A 23,398-nucleotide genomic window follows, 5' to 3' on the forward strand; every position below is an offset into this window, starting at 1 on the left:
AATGTTAGACAATAAACAGTGAAACAAAACTCACACACATACATTTGCATAGACATACAGACACACACAGATACACGGAGAGACACATATACATACACATACACACAAAGCCGAAAATCCTACTTGACCTTAGAAAGAAATTTTCCATTTTTCTGTAGTACTTTGTATATTTTTCAAAGTAGAATACTAATATTCTTTTCTTGCAGAAATAAAAATAGAAAGCCATAGAAAATTAAACAAAACGTGCTTATGACCTCATAAATCCTTTTAAATTTATTCCTCATTTCTAAGTGATATGTTTGTCGATCTTTCTTTCAAAATTCAATCAGAGCGAGACGGCAAGAAGAACACAGAGAATGTTCTTTGTCTATCCATAAATGGCAAAACTAGGTGTTGTCTTTAGTTCTGGTGACTATCAGTCTTTTTGCTAACTACTATAATATATTGTGACTTGTGGCTAAATGTTATCACTACAGCGTTCTTCAATTACAATAACTCCATCTCCACAGTCTAGGGAAAAACTGAAACAAGACAACAACAAAGTATTCCTCCCCCTGGTTCATCAGTTTTCTCTATAGCCACTAGTCCTGAGTGTTTTATCTAAACATGTCTGACTTACGCCTCTTGTCCTTTACCCCTCTTGCCTGTGCCATTGATAGAAAAGAGCATTTTTCGTGATTTTCTAGTGACACCTCTTTAGAGGGTACATCCACACTTCTTAAGCACTAGTATTTCCTCGCTCTTCCTAAAATCTATTAGCCATCACATATTGTAAATGTGTGTTACATGTAAAATCTATTAACCACTACATATTGTATCCTCTCAGTAAATGGAATGCAAAGAAAACCCTACATCACGCCATTATGTTTATTTTCCTACAAAGAAAGGCGTTTGCAGAGTTTACCAGGATCAGTATCCTAAATTTATCAGGCCAATCAATCTCAAGTTCCAGTATGTTAATTCCAAAAAGAGATGTGCTAGTGAGACCATCGCAAAGCAATGTTGTAATAGGGAAAACCTCATGAGTCTCACAAACATTAATACTCGAACTAAACTGAGGCATGAATGTTAACTCATTGTGTGGTTTTGGCCAATATATTCACTTAGTTTCCTCATCTGAGTTATCAGAAACTTAGGCAAGATTATTTTATCCATTTTGAAGTGGCAATCAATTCCGTGAGAGCAAACACACTGTATTTAATTGAAAATACTTATACTTAGAATCATATAATTTCCTGAAATATAAGCATTAATGTTTTACACTATAGCATCTGCTTGCAAACAGGTTTCCAAATGTTATCCCAAAGCCAGGAAATATGATCACTTGGCTTTAAAAGTTTTGTTTAATAAATAAGTGAAATCTTTTTTTTTTCAATTTTTCAAAGAAAGAAGTTTCTCATTTTGTGGCAAAAACATGAAAACATCTATGCAAACTTTTATAAAAAGGAGATCACATTGCATATTTTGCTCCGTATTTTCAAACAGTGGTTGAAATGATTTTGCTAGAGCAGTGTGTTTAAAAAAGATGAAGATACTCATGGATTAGAGAAATATAGCTATTTGATAGGAAATATAGAATATATACATAAGCATGTTCTAAAATAATTCCCCTATTTGAATATATTTCTTTTAACAGGCTGGACCAAACGTTTACTCCATAGGTCAAAGTCTATGCTAATATGAACTCATATACCAAGGCTAATTTAGCAATAGAGAAATCGAACATTATATTATAATTTAGACAATACTCTAAGCAACCAGAAGAGTTGAAGAGTGGAAATAACATTTCTTCTTACCATAGTTCATAAACAAATTTTACGTAACATTCAAAATGTGACTATGAGCCTGGACCATAAAAAGTCAAAAAAATGCAGAATCTATTACTAGAAAAGAAAATGACTGAAATGTCATAATAATTAAGATTTTAGCCAGGTATTTTTGTTGTTTATGAGAGAATAAGATCATTTTTCATCTCATTCTCTTTTGTTTTTAATACTAGCATCTTCAAAAAATTCTGGCTAAACATAATGTGTGCTTAACAGATTAAAATTGGAATAAAATAATTAAAAACCAAGAATGCATTCACAGATACCATTTGTTGTCAGCAATAATATTTATAATAAATAAAATATAAATTTAAAAAAAATTAAACACCAGTAAATTGCAATTCATTGAGCATCCCTTGTCCATTATGATAAGCAATTTATACTTTACTTCACATTCATAAAAAAGAAAGCTGCTGTTAATTTTATACCCTAGATTTCATGCACAATTTTGTCCATTTACATACTTTTAATATTGCTTAGTACAGCACTAATCAAGCCATATATGAAATAGGCCTTAGGGTAGAATCATCAAAATCAGGCTTTGACCATTCCATGATATTTTATATTGATTAAAATGAGCATTTAAGACTGCTTAAAAATGGAAAAATTTTTCACAAATCTCTAACTTCCAGGAGGTATAATCAAATGAGGGTAATTTAAACATTTTGTTCTGATGATAGAAGGACTTAGAAGCTTATTGCATATTTATGTTTGCCTAGAAATACACAGTTGTCAGGGTGCAATGCTTACTACTAGCTAGTCTAGACCTACTTACCTTTTATCCTTTAATTTTATGACTCTTTTGCTTGGGTTCATAATTAAGAATAAAAATCTATCTTGTTAATGAATCTTAAATGATATTTTTGTTAGTCATGGCTCAATACTTTGTACTTACTCAAATAAAACCAATAAACCAGGGAATAATATGATGTTTGATAAAATGAGAAATGATAATTTTATTTTATTTTATATTCTTATTTTTTATTCTATACTTTTTGCAATGCATTCACATGCCTATTGATCTTTACAATGGAACAAACTATATAAGTAGATATGGAAATGTTATCTATCTATCTATCTACCTGCCTACCTATTCATTCAATGTCACTAGTGCTGGAAGAAAAATACTATCCAAAACTTGCCATAAATAAGACGATAAAAAAGTAGATATGAAAACAAGAACATATTAAATAAATTGATCCATGAGATAAATAAGTGTAAATAGGAATATCTTGCCCAATTTAAAGTTTGAGATACAAAAAAAGTAAAAGACTGAAAAACATGTATAGATTAGATTACTATTTTATATGTATAATAATAACAGCAAATATTGGTAGCAAATATTTGATTTTTTTTTACCTGAATGAAAATATTTTAAAAATATATTCTTCTAAAAAATTTCATCAGAATCTTTACATTTCATCAGTAAAATGAAAATGAAAACCAATTTCCATGAAAAATATCATAAGGAATTGGCAGTTGTATATAACTACATAAAATATACTAAATTTGTCAATTATTCAGATCAAATATATTACCATAAGAGAAGGACAGATTGTGTCTCAAATAAGCAGGAATATGTAACTGGATATACTTATAGGAACAACATACAATCATATAAAATATTTTTAAAAAATACGTTTGTGTCTAAAACACGGTAGTTACTTAAAAGTGTATCCACATATTTTCTTATAATATTAGCCGGGCGCGGTGGCTGAAGCCTGTAATCCCAGCACTTTGGGAGGCCGAGACGGGCGGATCACAAGGTCAGGAGATCGAGACCATCCTGGCTAACACGGTGAAACCCCGTCTCTACTAAAAAAAATACAAAAAACTAGCTGGGTGAGGTGGCAGGCGCCTGTAGTCCCAGCTACTTGGGAGGCTGAGGCAGGAGGATGGTGTAAACCCAGGAGGCAGAGCTTGCAGTGAGTTGGGATCTGGCCACTGCACTCCAGTCTGGGCAACAGAGCGAGACTCCATCTCAAAAAAAAAAAAAAAAAAAAAAAGATAATATTAAAATTAAAATGACACCTATGGACATATTTTTGTTAGGTAACACCACTTAAAAAGTTATGTTTTAGAATACAATTATTATGACACAGAACAATGTGCAATGGTATGTATAATTTTTGTTTAATTATATCTATAAATGATATTTTTATTAATGAATGCCTTTGAGCTGGTAACTTTAAGGAAAAAGACTCAATTTAAACAACTCCCTCTAATACTACTATACATGTTTTTCTATTTGAATATAGCCAATAAACCTCTTTTATTGAAAACCATTTTCATACACTATTGAAATTAACACAAAAGCAAGTGAAATGAAAGAAGGTCAAAGCTAGGTAAAAAGTAGATAGAAATGTCAGAATGAAAAGTTAAAAAATTCAAAGTTGACCGTAGTGCTAGTACAAACAAGAGGAGATGTAATTAATGTGCTTGATGTAATTTAGCATTATGAGAAAAGTTGTAGAATCATTTCATCAAACACAATGTTATTTAATTATCGGAACAGTAAGACATTTTTCCCCAAGACACTGCATTTAATATGCCTCTACCAAATAAAGGTTGTCATATCTATTCTAGCTCCTATAAATTTTCCTAATCTCTTTCATATGTTTTACCCTTGAATTTTCTCCCTTTCTCTCCTTGCTTCTACATTTCTGCTACGTGACTGCTAATTAAAATGAACCTAACTCAAGGTAGATTTCCTTAAAAAGGGGGGGGGGGGGTTGTTCAAAGGAGGACTTGTGCTGGAGAATCAAACTAATAGAAGTCTTAAGGTCTGAAGCATTCAAATTAAAATAAGCCCCTTGAAATATATCAGTCTGTATTCCCAAAATTACTTCTTTTAATGAAGTGTGCTGCTTCATGGTCACTTGTATTGTGTATTAATGAACTCAGTCAACTACATGCTTTTTTTAAAGATTAGTCAAGTTTTAAAAATAAGCTTTTCCTAAATTGCCATGGTGGTTATTTAAATGTAGACACACATTGTGCCTACACATTTTATAGTAAATGTTATACAACAGAAATTGCATAATTAAAGAAAGAGCAAATTCAATGGTTATATTTTGTTATTTATGTTATCATTGGCTTGTCTGGATGTGACTATCTTCTTTTTAATAAAGCTATTAAAATAATCCATATCTTCTATAGCATAGTCAGAGGTCAATATGTTTGATGAAATCTTGTAATATTCAGTATCAAGATCAGTCAAGTCTTGACATAATAGCATATTTAGTCAGGATAATGTTGACAGACAAAAATATGCAAATGGAACATTAACTCATGAGTATGACAACTGTTTACTTTCTTATATTCATATTTGGCAGTACCTATATGATATTTATACATATTTGGACTGTGTATACTTATTTTTTGTATACATATAGCTCAACTCAAATAAATTCAATGTGTAAAAGACAACTTTTTGACCCTTAATTATTTCAAGAAATATTTATCAAGTACCTAATTTGTGGTCAGATAATGCTAGGCACTGTAAGTAAAAAGAGGAAAAAAGACAGACAATTCCTGATGGTATGAGCTTCCTGGGATTGCTGTAGCCAATCACCACAAACTAGGCAGCTTAAAAATAAAAAAGTTTATGCTTCCATAGTTCAGGAGACCAGAAATCTGAAATCAAGGTGTTGGCAGGGATGCACTACCTTTGGAAGTTCTATTAGAGAATCCTTCCTTGCCTCTTCGAGCTCTGGTGGTTGTTGGCATTTCTTGAGTTCTTTGGCTTGTGGCCACATCACTCTAATTCCTGCCTTCATCTGCACATTGCCTTCTCCTTGGTATCTGTCTCACTTAGGGCTGCATCATTGTAATCTTTGTCTCTGTCTTCATATCTTATCTACGTCTTCTGTCTGTGTCTTTTAATCTGTGCATCAAATTCCCCAGTATGTCTTTTATAAGAAGATTTGTGATTGAATTTAGGACCCATAATTTAGGGCAGATAATCTAGAATGACCTCTGCATTTTAAGACCTTCAAATTAATTACATTCGCAATAACCATTTTTCCAAATAAGGTCATACTCACAGGTTTCAGGGTTTGGTACCTGAGCGTGTCTTCTTAGGTGCCACCATCCTACCCACTACTATGTTTAAGAAACTTGCTGATTAATAGAGAATAAACTATCTAAAGAGGTAGTTGATATTCAGACCGATAAGTACCATTATAAGCGCAGAAAAAGAAGATCTAACATCAAACCGTTGTATCTAATGCAAACATGGGAGACCCGGAAAGTTTCCCAGAGACCGCTTGATGAAAACTAGAAATTAACCAGGCAAAACTGCAGAAAACATATGTTCAAATTCCAGGGGGAAAAAAGTATGACACTCTCAGGAAACTAAAAGAAGCTCAAAATAGTTGAGGCTTAGGGAGACTTGGTAACGAAATAGTGATCAACCGGATGTGGGTGCATATCAAGAAGACTTGGGGTAAGCTGTATTAAAGAAACCCAGCTTTTATCTGAAGGTGTAAGAGTCCAATAAAGAGATTGAAGGATGGAGTAGCCCGCTCAGTTAAGCACCTTGGATAAACAGCTCTGGCTGCTGTGAGGGTGAACTTGAGAGCAAGCTGGAGGCAGAGTATCCTTCTGAGGGTGTCTCACAGAACTCCAGGAAAGTTTTTAAGGTGATCCCAACTAGGACACTGGCGAGGGGTATAAAGAGATGTGGATGAATTCAAGAGAGACGTTGTAGGAAGTACTGCTAGTACAGATGACCCCTGAAAAATGCTGGGGCTAGGGGAATTGACCCCTTGTGCACTCAAAAATCTGCAGAAGTTGCAGTAAGCAGAGATTGAGCCACTGCATTCCAGCCTGGGTGACGGAGGGAGACTCCATCTAATAAACAAACAAAAAGGGCATGAGGAAAAGACATGTAGTATACTGCATTGTATTTATCAATACCATAAGTTTATTTCATTTGTTTATAAGATGAATTGTCTGAAATGGCAGGCAACTACAGCTGTGGACTTCCATCTGTGGTACACATCAAACAATTCTACTTTGTCTTGTAATGTCATGACTCTCCTCTGCTTCTTGGAAGTACTTCCAGCATCACCAGTGGCAATTTGGGTCCCACGGTGCTATTCATGGTTATGGTTTTTGCACTAAACATGACCAGAAATATGACAGAATTGTGATATCATGTTTTACTGAGATAGCAATTTACTAGACAGATGAACTGCTCACTTCTCCAAGTGATTAGCATCACACAGTGTTTTAAGCAGATGCTCCTGATACTTGAACTCACTGTAATAGCACAAGGAGTGGCCATGAAATTACTGCAGTAGTATAGTATATATAACAGTTAATTTCAAGCAATTATAATCCAATACTGCATCTTTATATTTGTTTACATTTCTTTTGATTGTGAATGGTGCCAGGTATGGTCTGTAAATGTATTATAACTTGTGATAATTTTTTTCACTTTTTATAATAGATTTCTGTGTATTTTTATGGTAGCACATGAGACTATCACCTGCATATATTTTATGCATGTATAACATAACTTTTTTATACTACCAGAGTACATGGTTTATCTGCAAGTTATTTTCAAATTTTCTCAAAATCTCCAAAAAAAGTCCAATGTATTTATTGAAAAAAGTCCACATATAAATGTACTTATGCAGTTCAATCCTATGTTCAAACCTATGCAGTTGCAGGTCAACTATACTTAGCATTCAATTGAATCTGAGAGTAAAGATAATGAAGGTAACAAAGACAGTGATCAACTTTCAGCTTGAAAGCTGGAATAGCAGCCAGATTACTTCTTTAAATAAGATAAGATACAAAGAAGGAGGAACGGTATAGAGAATGAAAGCAATTTAATTTCAGACTTCCAACATTTAAAATATCTGTTTCTAGATTTTAGCTTCATATGTGGTTCATGTTGCAAGGAGGGAAATTTGGATTAGAGAAAATAATCTAGGAGTCACCAACCTAAATTTGATAAGTGCAATTCTGAAGGCCTGTGAGTGATGCTCCCAGGGAAAGTGCAGAACAAAAAGTAATTGTACAAATCTCTGTGAAATTACATAATTCAAACTTAAAGCTGTTGGAACTTTAAATTTTCTGAGCCTTGAGAAGAGTGTGACTATGTGCCCTGAGTCACAGAGCATGCAGTTGCAACTTCTACCTTTTTCCTGTAAATAATTAAGACCAAACAGTGGCAGCCATAAGATCCCCTTAGATCATTGCCTTTATTCACAGAGTAATAAAGTAATCTTCCTTGTAATGTAGCAGTCTGTAACCAAACAGCTCTGGCATATGCACTAGTCTTATATGGCAAATGTAATGCTGTTGGACCTTTTTTTTTTTTTTATATCTCTGTCTATATAAAGCGTAGTCTTAACTTTTCCACTTTGGAACACTGATTCCATTCATTTGGAGTCCATGTTTCCAGGTGGCTGTTCTCAAGTTTTGCATTTGAATCAACTCTATACTTAATAGTTTCTGAATCTCATGATTTAAGGTTGACACTCCCGATGAGCATATTTTTAGGAAAAGAACACAAGTAGGAGTCTGTAAAGGACACTGGTAAATGTACGTGAGTATGGGTGTTGGTTGGGAATGGCAGTGAAAATAGAAGAATTAAAATAGGGGCGTGCTCCGAGAAGCCTGAATTACCAGCACACATCACTCTACGTTTTCCTGTTCCACTCTCTTTTCTGTTTTCCAAAAGCTGTTTCTCCAACCCCTTCTCCCCTCAAATCTCCCACCTCACCACCTCTTCTCAGATGAAGAAGATTGTTTTCGGTAGGAGTGTTAATCTAATTTCTAACAAGTAATACGACTAACGATATGCAGCTTTGAAACAACTACTTAGAGACTGCTGATGGTATTGGCGAAAGGGGTTAATGTACATTAGCAGGAGTCAGATTCAGCCTGAGGTGGGTAGAAATGGAAAGTCAGGAATGGCTCCCCTACCCTCTCCAATAGTGGGAGAAACCTCAGCATGTTTCAATATTATTGTGAGGGATGTTTTGAGAGGAAAAGGCTGAAAATAAATGAATGAGAAGAAAAACAAAATATGTGGACGTTCCTAAAGAAAGTTGTGATTCATAGTCTGGATAGAGGTTCCATATTTATCTTAAAGCTAGGGATGTTTTTCCATAGTAACAGGAGGCAAGTAGAGAATTGGGAAAACACCCATGCAAATGGCAGTGCTTTCTGGTTTGATGACATGAGTCGTGGTTCTCCCCAAATGAAAATCCTATACTCACAGTGAAGAATGAAGGAAGGCTACCTGCTAAGCATGATAAAAGAGGTGGTGGCATGGGAGATTTGAAGAGAGAAAGAAGACTGGAAAAAGCAGTTTCCGAAAACGAGGAAGAGAGCTGAATAGGAAAATGTAGAATGATTCTTTTCAGGTAGTTTATGTTTCACAGTGCCAGTTTATACTTTTAACTTATGAAAGATTGTCTCTGTTAAGGTGACACAACTAAGCTATTTACTTTCTGATTGTATAGTTTGGAATAAAGTAACAGGTTCCAGCATTACAAACAAACCAGTGACAACAAAGAGCAAGAGTAGAAACCTTGAGCTAAAAAATATTTCTCACATCACACACATTGTAACAATTGGAAATACAGTTATGCTCAACAGAATGTTTTTTATGATGCAAAAGATTCCAGTTTTTGAAGTGTCTCAGCTTTCATCTATTCATTGGGCTAATAATTGATCAAATCAATCCTATGTGAAACTTGTCTTTTAAAGGAAAAGGAGGAAAAGAGAAGGCTCTAAGAAGCCGAGAAGAGGAGAGAAGAGGTGTAAAGTGATAGAGTTGCTTGTGTTTCTGCATTTTTTTTTTGAACTCTATCTACTGGTTTCCCTGATGCTTATTTTCCTTTCTGTATTTCATATATTAGAACTCAAGATCTTTGTCTTGGAATGCCAAGGATCTTCCAAAAAATGTAATTTCCTTTGGCTTGTGAAAGAAAAGTTAAAAGTTTCTATGTAAGTGAAGAGGGGGGACAATTTCATTACGTAGTTGTTAATCTGACACCATTCTTCTAGGCTATCTAAAAAGTGGTAAAATTCACTCGGCTAGGGAACAGAAGCATTTTTATCTTCCCCCACCACTTAGTTTTTACACAGCTTTCCATTCCCCTGTCTTTCTGGCCAGCTGGCTTCTTGGAAGCACTAGAAGAGGGCGTGAGAAAGCACTTCCTTCATCAAGTTACTCAACTGTGGTCTCCAACCACATCATTCTTCATTTTTCCAATTCTACCTGACTGTTGGATGCAACCAAAACAACAACCTTAAAACTCAAGTTAGATGAAATAATGAAGTATTCAGCCCTAAAGACATTCTTCTATAATTGTCTTTGGCAACTAGACTGATTTAATGACACAATTTTAAAAAGATTGTTTTTTCCCTGAGGGCAGAATACATGTTCAGAAATTAACACCATGTAGTGGGAACAGAACTAAAAATACGAGGGGAAAGGTCATCAAAATAGCATTCGTTGCTGATTGCATATTCTGGGAAGAGCTACATTCTCTGTTGAAATCTAGTTTGCTTATGACATGTGGGACCACATGCGACCTTACTTCAAGTTACAAAATTTTTTAAAATAAGTGCCATATTATTTTCTGTATGGTCAACTCAAGAATTTAAAAAATGAAAGAAGAAGTTAAACATGATTCAAACACTTTTAAAAACTACTTTAAAAATACAAAAATAGCAAGAGGCATTGATGGATCTAGAAACAAAAAATAAAAATAAAAATGCAAAAGTGTATCCAAAACGGGAATCATATTCATGATGGTTTATGAAAGAAAGTGTGTGGGAACATGTTTTTTCTCTTTTTCCAATCTTAACTTTCTAGAATTCTAACAAGTAATAATAGGAACACGCTTTTTCTCTTTTTCCAATCTTAATTTTCTAGAATTCTAACAAGTAATAAAAGATAACATTTTAAATAGATTAACATGTACAATCCAGTTTTCTAAGCATTTTATGCAGATTAACTTATTAAAACTTTATACCAGCTAAATCCAGTAGACACTCTTTTTATACTCTTTTTAGAAATGAGAAATCTAAGACACAGGGAAGATAAGTAACTTGATCAAGGTCTTTGAGTAGTTAAATAATGGAACTGGAGCTAACACCAGGGAATCTGGGGCTAGTGTCCATGCCCTTCACCACTGTGCATATTGACTTTCATAGTTAAATGATTATATCATTTCTTATGTTGCAATGATCTAAGATATTTCCGATGTAGTTGTAATATATGGTGAATTTTATATAATCTCAATAGTTGACACTGATAGAAAAATTCCTGTACTACCCTGACAAGTTTTTTTAATCTCTTTGCATTTGTAATATAAGATAGTACTATTATATATATATATATATATATATATATATATATATATATATAATGGATTTGTGTTGAGGACGTAAGAGCAGTTTAATACAGGGTCAGAGAAATGTTAGAAACTCAATAAATGTGACCTTAAAGTTTATTAATGTGTAGACTTTTATTTTTACTTTTATTATAATCAGTTTATCCTTTTACTATTAATATATTATCTTAGTATTTTTGGCAACTGATTATTAGTTACAATAAGTACCACCACCCACCCATCTATCCCCACCTACTATATTATACTTAAGTACACTCTTGCTTGTTTATTTGTTTGTTTCCTTCACGCTGTGTGTCTGGTCATCAGCATTTATGTTGACAGGTAGCTTGCTTACTTATTGACAAGGTGGCTGTATGGTTTCCTGACATCTCCTTTCAGTACTATAGCCTTCAATCTTTTTCATAAGATTATATAAACTATAATAAATATCTGATTACCCATCTGTCATCTTTCTAGCTAAGACATCTATTATATATATATGTGTGTGTGTGTATATATACATATATAATATATATATATATATTTTTTACAGTGTATAGGCTATTTCAGAAATTTTTAATTACTTGTCTAAAGTAGTAAGATATCTGCCTGGGAAAAAAATCTCAGACATTCCTGCCAGGAGAAACATTCAAACTATTAAAAGCATAGACTCTAAATTTACCTTTTAGATAATAACCATTGCTGCTTCTCTTTTTGCTTTATTTCAGTTGACTACCTCCATCCTCCTTGAGACTGTCCCCTTAATCTCTCACGGCATCAGCCTTCTTCTGACTTGTATCTTACCAACCAGGGTCCCACATCGAGCCATTTACATCAATGCTGCCCTCACCAGTATCCTTTATCCATCTTAAAAATATAAGATATTTTAGTTAAATATTTAGTCTTACCATTTAATCTAGTATAATTTTGTTTAAATTTCTGTAATTGTGTGTAACTATAATCAAGAGAATACCAGGAATGAATTATTCAAGCCTAATGACCTTTTGAAACCCTTAAACAATGTGGCTGTTAACATTGCCAATTAGTTTCTCTTTCTATAAATCCAGAGCTCATGGACTCAAATTCTGTCTTTGTGCCTTCCTTACTTGTGAATTCAGTTATACAGAAGAGCTTCTCAATGAATTTGGGGGATGATTAAATACTAAAGATACAGAGGACTTAGAATGGAACCAACTACAAACATCACACAATAACTTACATATTTTTTACCTCTTCTAAACTCTAAATGATTTGAGCAGGTATTTATTGTAAAGCCATGTAATCCAGCCTTATATTAAAGTGTGTATTTGCCTTTCTTAACTAATAGATCCTAAGTTAATTGAAAACAGATTTATGGTTTCATTGCTTATTTCCCTCAGGATCTATCCCAGTGTGGTGCATGTATTGCATATCCAAAAAAATATTGTATCAACAATAAAAGAAAAATTGATAGTAGTAGGTTTTATATATTTTATTATATCTTTATTAGGTGCACACAATATTTAAGATTATTTACTACCTTCAAATGGATGTTCTAAAAAGTCGAGAAGGTATAGATTGCTATTCGTAAAGCTTCCCTCATTATTTACTATGTACCAAGCAATTTAAACATGTAATCCAATTATTTCTCTTAGCTACCCTATTATGAAGTAATTTTTGTGTTTCCATGTATGGGACTGAGGTTTAAACATGTTAAATAGCATGCCCACAATTACATACTTCTGTAAGGGAATGAGGCCAACATACGAACTTGAAGTATCTGAACTCCCCTTTGCTTAAGGCAAACCCTATGTAATTTTTATAAGAAGAACTGCCACAATGCAATATGTTTTATCTGTCCTCTAACTCTACTGAAAAAAATGCTAACTCCATAAAGTAGCTGAATGATTTGGAGAGTTTTTATTTTACTTTTTCACTTTTTTTCTCCTGAATAATCGAGTCAAACTCATGACAAAGATTTAAACAGCAACAACAAAAGTAGTTCTCAGTTTCTTGCCTGTAATTAGTAAGAAGAAGAAAAAAAAAAATGCTTATATGTGAGTCATGGGCTTTATTTTGATAGGAAATGAGAGTAGTCACTACAAAGAAATATTTCTTCTCTTTTTTCTTTTTTTTATTAAAAACTTCAACTTTTGGATAGTTTTCAATACAATATATCAAGAACTAGTTTTAGTAATTTTTGTGATAAACAATAATATAAAAAACAAATTAAACTTATCAACTTATCCTTAAGCATGAAATCCAAAATGTTAAGAAAAATGTCCTTTTAGTTTCTAAAACTCTATTGACTTATTCAACAGTCCTCCCTACTAGATTCAACACATCAGTGACATTGCTCTGCTGTGCTCTCTTGACAATGTCTCTAAAAGAGAAGCCATCTGTAAATATTAAACAAACACTAATTACCTTAGTAAAGGCAATGATTGTTTATAAACACTTGTGTGTAATAACAAAATATGTATCCGTTAAGCCTCCTTATACGCTGTTAAAGATGCTAAGCATTTAATCCTCATTATAACACTACGAAAAAGGTATTATCACCTTCATTTTATTAATAAGAAAACTGATCTAGGGAAGATCCATAAGTTATGTCACAACGTACTAAGCCAGAATTTGTAAGCCCAAATAATTTGATTCTAGAGACTACATGCTGACCTACTAAAAAAGAACAAGACTCAGTACTACAGAAATTCTGATATTTCTCCTTAAGTTCAATTGGATTTTCCAGCTGGGGAGACACGTCAGAAACAAGGGCAAAGGGTTGGGAGTAGGGGCTCATGCTTGCAATCCCAGCACTTTGGGAGGCTGAAGTGGGGGGAATCTCTTGACACCAGGAGTTGGAGACCAGCCTGGGTAACATAGTGAAACCCCGTCTCTACAAAAAAAAAAAATTTAAAAAGTTATCCAGGTATCATGGCGCCCGCCTGTGTCTCAGCTACTTGGAAGGCTGAGGCATGAGGACTGCGTGAGCCCAGGAGGGTGAGGCTGCAGTGAGCTACAATTGCACCACTACACTCTAGTCAGGGTAACAGAGTGAGACCTTGTCTTGTGGAAAAATAAATAAATATATGAGGGAAAAGGAAAGGCCACCTACTAAAACTTAGGTGGCATACTTAACAATTTAGTCATTTTTAATATGATGGAAACATTCAAAACTATTATAATTTTCTCCAGATTTCTAGATTTCAAGTATTGAAATCATAGTCCATGAATATTTGAATACTTGAAATAATTCAAAATTAGCCTTCTTAGTCCTTATTGAGAAACCACCAGTCCTTAAGACAGGTGGTAGCTATTATCTTGCTCTATAACAAGCAGAATTGTGTTAATTATATTACATTATAACAATGACTCTCCTATTTATAATCTGTGCCATACTAACAGGCTAAATACACTTGCTAAGTAGATGTAAGCACTTCTAGAGATGGATGCATTTTCTTTATCTTTCTGCATACTTTTCTAGAATAATTCATTTCAATGGTGCTTCAGATTCTCCTAACTACCTATTGTGGATTCAAAGCAATAGAAAAAACAAAAAGTTATGGAAGTTAAAAATATTGCAGAAAACAAAACAGTTGGGTGGATTTAATTTTTCTTTATAAGTGAAACTATGCATATGGGTATATGTATATGTGTATGTCTGTTGCTAAATGAATTAATAAAACAAATACATTTTATTTGATGGTACCAATAATTCAGTTCACATCTTTTTGTCCTACCACACTGGAAGCAAAAAACTTGGTGGAAACATTGATGTGCTTTACCTTGAATTCATCATTAACCCTAAATATACCTTTATTTGTTCACCCTCTTTCTGATGCCATTTTGCTCGTTAAGCAGTGACAGACATCAATACATTAGTGAGGAAAGTTAGAGTTAATGATGCCTTTAAGTTTTGTGAATGCTTGTCCTTCTTTACAACCTTTAAATGAACCCTATATAGATATATTTTTGTGTCTATCTAAATACATATTTCCATAGCACACAGGTTTGTTATTTGTTGTTTTTTGCTGTCCATTCAAGCATTACAATTACATTTTGAGATAATTTAGAAATCATTAGCTGTAGAGTGAGGTGATAAGGAGAGCAAGTTTAGGACAGTGCGTCTTTAATGTCATCTTCAGAACCTTCTATTTCTTTGCACATTTGCACCTTTGTTTAGTAACAGTAATTTTGTAAACACATACAAATATGAGCAAAAGAAAAGAACATGGTCTCCTTAGATGGTTTGAAAGATCTGAAGTTTCCAGAGCGAAAACTCTTCCCCATAAGCAAGCCAATCAAGGGAGAAATGGGAATGCATGATGCACCAAACATATCTAAGTCTGATTCTATATTCCACTTACATCTTGTGATGCCTTCTTGTAATTTTAAGTTTTATCTCCTCCTGTAATGTTCTTGCTGATGTTCCTTAGCTTGTCTTTCATTTGTGTAAAAATGTTGCAAGGAGAGACATGGCTGCAAACTTTCTAAGGGTTGTCATGGCTACTCCTGGCAAACAAACAAAAAAATTCAATCCTTTCTTCTACACCACTTAAATCACTCAACCTTTCTCACCCTTTTCCTATATATTCCAACTTGATTTGGCTCCTTTTATAGGAAAAACTTATAGGAAGCTAATTGATTCAGCACAGCTTGTCCAACTCAGAAATGAACAGAGGGGAAAAAATCATCTTTCTTTTTTTGTTACCAGATTGTGAACAGAAGACTGTTTTACACTCTGTCTCCCATGGGGCAATGTGATGAACTAATCATGTAGTGATCTACCAGGTCACAGCAAATAATTAAGATACTTGTTACAGTGTTCTGTGTAGTGCCACCCTGTAGTGATTCTGAATGGATTTTCCATAAATTCAAGAAAAGGTCCTTTAAAACCCTAATTTCAAATCTACATCTTAGCTAATTAAGAACACTGTGGCTCAAACTAATGTGTCATTTCACATCTAGTGTATTGATAATGTGCCATCCTGAGTGTAGGTGTAAATTTTTCCTCCTGTCCTTAGCTCTTCCAAATTCTAAGGTATTTGCTGAAAAAGGAACACAGACATATTTTACAGCTTTAGTGATCAGCATGATAAAAAATAATGCATAAGACAGTTTGCATACACTGGGCACCAATTACCTGATATTTTCATGTTATAAAACGAGTTTTAAAAGTCACTGGAAAAAAATTTTTGTTCAAAAAGAAGGCTCCCCCTGCAGTGCAGGGCTGATTAACATTAGATGAATTAGACAAAGATGCTAAGGTATCCCCTTCAGAATATTTTTTTTTTAATGGAATTAAAGTCACATATCTGTCAAGCACAGTTTACAAGTGAATCTGACAGAAACAATGCATTACCTCACAATATTTTCCATATATAAGGTGTGATCTCTCAGGACTTTATTCATCTCGTTATGTGACACGTACAAATAGCCCTACTTTAAAAAGAGAAATTCTGAAATTCAAATAAATAATAAGATTCCACAATTTCAAAGAGACATAGAGGACCTAGGCTTTTTTTTTTTTTTTTTTTTTTTTTTTTTTTTTTTTAATGTGGTAGAAAATCTAGGACAAGATAAGCTTCTAAAATCATTCTGAACAGTTTTAAGGAAGTCTGTTTTAAAATTATAAGATTTGGGCCCTCATTTTTATTTCAAAAATTGCAAGATCCTCTTCATATTCTAAATATTCTTGAATTATGTCTGTAATTAATATTATTTCCAAGTTAGTTGTTAAATTACTATTACCATTACTTTTTTGTGGAATTTGGGGTTTTTAAAAATGTATTTAGGAAAAAGTATTTGGTGCTAGGTTTTTTTCACATATTCTTGAATAAGTGATTACGAAAAGAGAAACACAATAAGACTGGATATAGTAGCTTTGTTCTAAAGTATAGCATTATTCTGTATGTCATCCTAATTCACAGCTTATGACCTAAATGTGTAAGTGGTATTTAATTCAAATACAGCTGAAACAAGAGAAGAGGAGCATTTCAAATGTTTAAACGAAAAATGAAGCTAAGAATTACTGTACAGTGATTATAGAGCAATCATTCTCAGCTAAATATGTTATCAATAGATTCTTTTAATATACATATATATTTCTAAATAACATAAAGGAGATACTTATTTCATCCCAATAACAAAAAAGAGACAAAATTAGGTCAATTGAAAATAACACATCACAATTATAATAATGTAACATCTAAATAAAAATTTAAAAACACTTTATAATTTTTATAAAATCTTAAAATCTCAAAAACTTCGTATTTATTTCAGTGACTTGATTTCAAGTTTGCAGAGCCCAAACCATAAAAAGCTTTTAATTGCGTTGTGTTATTAAAACTGTTGTTATCGATCCTCTTTGGTTTTCTGAGAGCAAAGGAAAAAGAAATACTTTGAAATAAATAACTTGGTAATTTTTACATCTTTGTTTCATTTTCTGCAACATAGATGCAGAAAATTTTTAAATATTAGAAAGTTATCTTACATTTATTTTTAAATGAAGGTCTAGAAAATACAAACTATTAATGTGTAATCAGAGAGTAGATTTGAGAAAAAATATGTTAAATATTAAATATTGTGAAAATTAATCCATGTGGTTCCCATCAGTGTTTCCTGTTTCATTTCCCTTTATTTTATTTAGTTCAGATTGCAGAATTAGTACAATTTATACTCAATACTAGATAGAAAAATTACTACTGATATGATCTGCTAAAATATAAATAATGCATATTTTAAAAGTATTAGCCATTCCATAATTTTGAATTTCCATACATTAATTTTTTCCCCTGTAACCATTTCTAATAATTAAACTATTTAAAACAGTGCAAGTTTTTCAGTTCTTATGACCACTACCACATGATACTTAGAACTAGAACCGTGGCTGTTTTACACATAAGTGCTGTAAAAACAGTTCACTCATTTGGGCACGTGACTTGTTTGAGTAGCATCAGTACTTATTGCTGTCAATGCTTCAATCTGCACATTATCTTCACCCTCAGCATTTTGCAACTTGGAGAGAAATATGGTAATAAATGGTTTCTGGAGAACATTCAGCAATTAACCATGAAAATGTCCTCTAAAAATTAATTGCTAAATTGAAATAACATATTACCCACTAGCCAAATTATGTTTCAATTTAAAAACCTATGAGTTTAGTCACCTTGCTAACATTGAAATATATATACATTAGCCAAATATTACATCACAATATTAAGCATGTTTGAAAAGTTGCTTTTTATTTGTTCCAATATAAATATTAATTACTTAACTCTTACTTACCCAAAACTTGCTTATTGAGGACAACATATCCTAATTTTCCTTCTAATTATAATAAATAATAGAATAAAACCAATGAGAACTGTTTCTAGTTTACAATGAATTCTATCTTCCAGTAAGTAATCAATTAATTTCTACCTTTTAAATTTTATATTTTAATCTATGAAAAGTATTAGCTTTAAAACTTTTAGGTAATATTAAAGTAGATGATTGACTTTCATTTTAGGGCTTATTTTCTTTCCCACTTGGTTTCAAAGCCTTTGCATAGGGTTATTAAATTGGAAGGTCATACAATATCCATCAGTCTCAGTTATTTATTCTACAGTATATGAAACTTCTCTTGCCATCCCATGTCTTTTATATCCATTACTTTATTACCTGAAATTAAGTATCATTTGCACTACAGAAGAACCAGAAATAAGGAAACAGTCTTAATTATAATAATGGAGATCAGAGAGTTAAACTGTCACAGTATTTTTTTTGTGCTACTAGACAAACAATTTTCTCATTCAGGGTCAAAATTAATAGAGCCAATGTGAAAGTTGTAAGAATCTCATTAATAAAATTAATTAGTGTTTTATGTTAGCTATACCAGCAAATACTTCAGATGGTTATTGCTAATTGAATTAGCAAATTTCAAGAAAAAAATAATTTTGCCTTTCTTATTTTACCAACATAGAATGGAGATTTTACACAATAGCATATTGACTATTAAAGTTATTAAAATCCTGTTTTACATCAAGGGTTGAATGATGTAAATAAGAACAAAAAAAGTTTCACATCCAAAGTGTCCATCTTCTTTTTTTTCACTGGAATGACAAAACAGAATATACTTCAAACCAAAGTTGAATTCCTATTAGATAGGATAATAAATATAACAACTAAATGAAAATATGTCAACATTTATCCTCAAAATAACAATCCACAGAAAATCCTTGGACAACTCATTCTCTTTAAAGTTTAGAGACTGGTAATGACTTTTTGTCATGATGAGAAAGCAGATTACCTCTTTATATTTCACAACTAACCACTGTGCAAAAAGAAAATTAAACTTCATTAAGTATAAGAGCAAATATTTAATGGCCATTACTATATATTGCTGTTTTCCAGGAATGGACTACTTCAACATTTTCTGTGTGTGGAAAGTGCAGAGTGTTCATGGGCGATGACCCTTGAAAATAAGAATATTAATATTCCAAGGCGATGCACAGGACTAACTGAAACAGTGGTATATCAATATCATGAAGAAGGCTGCATTCTGTTGTTAAAAGTTTAATTATGTAAGCTATTTTATTTATTAATAAACAAGGAGTTCGACAACATTGATTTTCATCAACATTTTGGGAAGTCTCATTTTCATTATTGTTCACTTGGGAACACAGTTATTTTGGTTCATGTTAAGTCATGAGGTATATACATACTAATGAGTAACATATGAAGTAGAAAGAAAACATATTATACTACATATCTTTAGTATGGGTGTTTCCAGTATGACAGCAAGCTGTTAGCAACATATTGTTATCAAGCGACTGTGAAACGGAATGAACATCCTTAATAATTCTGCCTGTGTACCCCATGGCAGCACCTTAGCAACAGGGGAGACGAAAGAGAGACTTAAGTTTCGACAGGGTAAAAAGCTGTTGCTAAGCAAAATTTACAACCAAAATACTGAAAAGTGTAGCTTCATTTTTAAAGAACCACTTCACAATCTTAATGATTTAGTTGGCCTAATTCACCCGAACATAGACTTGCATGCCAAATGGAAACCAAAAACCTATCCTTGCCACTAAACTTGCACCAAACCCACTCCCACCTCCATAGCTAAACAGTTACTTTTCATCCACCTCAAGTCAAAATCAACCTAAGACCAATGATGAAAGATTATCTTCTTTTCTTCTTGACCTCTCTTATGCTTCTTTACTAGTTGTACATGTCATGATGTTACTGGCTGCAATCTTAAAAGAGCTACTTGCTTAAACCCCAAAGTCTCTAAAGTCTTGCAATAATCAGCTTTGTCAAGACTTAGGGGGAAACCCAAGGCGATCCCACACCGGGTTTCTGGAGTCCCCGCACCAGTATCACTACCTTACCAATCCTTCTGTGATCTTTCTCTGGGTGACACTTACCTGCTGCTCCCCGGGTTCCGCTGACTTCACCAGGTGCTTATCCTTGTACAGAGACCAGAGACCAATGTTAGGCAGGAAAATTAAAGCCACCGTGAATAACAAAGTCATCTGCAGAAATCTCTTCTGTTTCCTCTTCATTGCAAATGGTAACAGAGAAGAAAAGTTAAAGGAGATGGCTCCCTGACTGCTTCTTGTGTTTAGTGTCAAATTCCTTTCCTCTCCCCTGCGAAGCACCAGAAACTGAGAAGCTACAAACTTTTGTTGCGTGCTCAGCACCAATCTGCACGATTCAGAGGGAGTTGGCCATCTGCAGAACAAACGCACAGTTACTTTCCCCCCAGAAAACTATGACGAAGGCATTATCTATTGGCTTAGAAATAAATGACTTGACTGAGGAAATCATTAAGCTCATTGACCTCCATTAATATAAAGCAATGGAGTAAATATGATCGTTTCATTGACTAAAGGTAAGTTATGAAAAAGTCAACAGCATGCTAGATACTTAGGTAAATGGGAGTTTTTGTTGCTGCTGTTGTTGTTCGCCCCCCCACCCCCTTAGTGTAGGAGGGCTTGGTCGGGGTGGAGCGGGTTAGGAGAGAGAACTGAGAGGAATTGGCTCAACCCCTTCAAGTGTCAGGAAGAAAAGTGTCCGCTTTTGACATTGGAACAGCGTAACCTTCCTCGTCTTCCCTGAACATCTTTTCCAGTGCTCCCCTTGGGATAACCCACCTGAACTCAAGTTCAACTCCCTCCGGAGCCAGCTTGCCTGCGGGCTCCACCGGGATGCAGGGACTCCACCGGGATCCAGGCAGAACTCTGGTTCGGATGGAGGTCCACGAACTCCTGGACCTTCGCGCTGTCTACACGCTCCTCTGCAGGCAGAGGCTGGGAGCCCCGGGACCCTGGTGGAAAGGAGGCTACAGATGTCAGCGGAGTCCAGCCAGGAAGTGGTGGCGCCGCGACGTCCCTTCCTCGCGCGGTCCTAGGAATGCGATCCTCTGAGAAGTGAGCTCTCTGCCCATCAATCTCGTCCCTTCCCCCGGTGACGCTCTCACGCTCCGCTGTTCATGTTACCATTCTTTTCCGGCAACTGAACGAACCCACAGGACCATCACGAGCACCTAAAGGGCAATATTTTTTAATCTCCTCTTCTCGTAAAGGGGATGGAGGCGGAGAAACCGAAGTCTGTGCTGGGCTTGGAAGCGGGCGAGGGCGCTGCGAGGAGGAGCGGAAGGCGGAGACGCGCCGCGGCTGCACCCGGCCGCCGGCACTCCACTCCCCGGCGCCTGCCTTCCGCGGAGAGGTAGCTGGTGTCTGCCACGTGCGGCGGCCCGGAGCCCGGAGCCCGGGAAGGGAGGGCTGGCCGCCTGGCGGGGGTGGGCAATGCCGCCCGGCCTCCAGACGCTATATAAACAGACCCGGACGCGAGGCAGCGGCGGAGGGCGAGCGTGACGCTGGAGGAGGAGGAGTGGGAGCTCCCAGCCTGCGCGGGTCCTCTCTTTCCCTGCCAGGGCTTTTCCGGGTAATCTGGGACCGACAGGGATGCCAGTACCCCGTCATCTCACCCAAAGGGCGCCAGGCCAGAGATTCCAGGGGAAAAGTCGCCGGCTGCAGGCGGGTGTCCCAGGAATTCCTCCATGGTGCCGGCTGGAGCGCGGCGAGCCGTGGCGCGGCGGCTGCGGGAGGTGGAGGTGATCCGGGGCTGGGCCGGTCCCGAGGAGAGGGGATCCCCCGGGCCGCGCGTCCCGCCGTTCAGGCCAGGTAGGGGGTGGGGAAGGAGGAGGAAGAGGATCCCGAAGCAAGGTAGAGCTCAGGCTCAGAGTTCTCAGGCAGCAGCTGCTGGAGGACACCGTGGAGACCCAAGGCGGCTCTCTTCGGGTCTGCAAACACCCGGGGCCCCGGTTAAGATTTGGCAGTGCCACCCCGCTCCTCCCCCGCCTTGCACGACCGCACTCCGCGCGCCTTGTCACTGCGAGGGCTACCTGTTCTCGCACACTCCTCCGCGATGGCCAGAAAATGTGGGGACCGAGATAAGACTCTGGCAGATGGCACCCCTCCCTCCACCTAACATATCAATGCACCAACGCCCCTGACCGCACACACAGGAACCTGTGGCAGCCTCACCAAGGGACAGCGTGCCCAGTACCGTGCACTGGGCACTCTTGGATCTGGAGCTCACAACTCCGGAAGGAATGGGGACTTAGATGAGGTGACAGACATGCATGCAATGCAGGCTGAATGCGCCTGTCTAGAGCCAAAAAGAAACGCCATAGTCACCTCTTTGTTACAACCTGGATATGATATCCACATGCTTGGGGTAGACATGCTTGGGATAGATAAGCTTGTGGACTTCAGACTGTATTTTCTCTTTGCCTTCTTTCTTCTTTCTCACCCTCACCTCTGTCACTCCCTCCTTTTCTGCTCGCCCTGTCTCTTCCTCCCCTTTCTACTCTGTCTCACTCTAGTGTCTCACTTGAGGAAGACCTAGATTTGAGTGGGAAGAGTTATGCCTTAAACTGTTCGCATTAGAAATTCAAAATGTATTTGAACAATGTAAATGGACTGTATGCATCAATAAAGGGCTATGCTGTAATATTTGTTTTGTTGAATCACTTGAATTTTGAAATAGAATGAAAACATATTTAATAAATGTTGTTGAATGTGTCCTTTATATCAAGACCAATTACCTTTACATTTTATATAAATGCAACTTAGAGTGTAAGAGACTTAATTCTTCACCACCACCCCCACACATACACTTTGCCTTTTGCAGTCTGCATTATTTTCTAACCTTCTTTTTGTCTAAGGAAGTGCACTT

General features: G+C 35.6%; 2 protein-coding genes across 2 annotated transcripts in view; one reads left to right on the forward strand and one right to left on the reverse strand.

The window, feature by feature from the left end:
• Positions 1–20,718, reverse strand: part of GALNTL6 (polypeptide N-acetylgalactosaminyltransferase like 6) — a 1,222,618-nt gene extending 1,201,900 nt beyond the window's left edge. Inside the window, exon 1 of the mRNA XM_023226155.2 lies at positions 20,581–20,718. Within this exon, the coding sequence (XP_023081923.1) occupies positions 20,581–20,718 (138 nt within the window). The remainder of the gene's footprint in view (positions 1–20,580) is intronic.
• Positions 20,719–21,363: 645 nt separating this feature from the next.
• On the forward strand, positions 21,364–23,173 carry LOC111552053. The gene is made up of 2 exons (XM_023226145.1): positions 21,364–21,559; positions 21,687–23,173. The coding sequence occupies exons 1-2, from the start codon at positions 21,364–21,366 to the stop codon at positions 22,343–22,345; spliced, it is 855 nt and encodes a 284-aa protein (XP_023081913.1). The 3' UTR covers positions 22,346–23,173.
• Positions 23,174–23,398: the final 225 nt, after the last annotated feature.

Source organism: Piliocolobus tephrosceles, chromosome 3, assembly GCF_002776525.5.
Source record: "Piliocolobus tephrosceles isolate RC106 chromosome 3, ASM277652v3, whole genome shotgun sequence".
NCBI lineage: Eukaryota > Metazoa > Chordata > Mammalia > Primates > Cercopithecidae > Piliocolobus > Piliocolobus tephrosceles.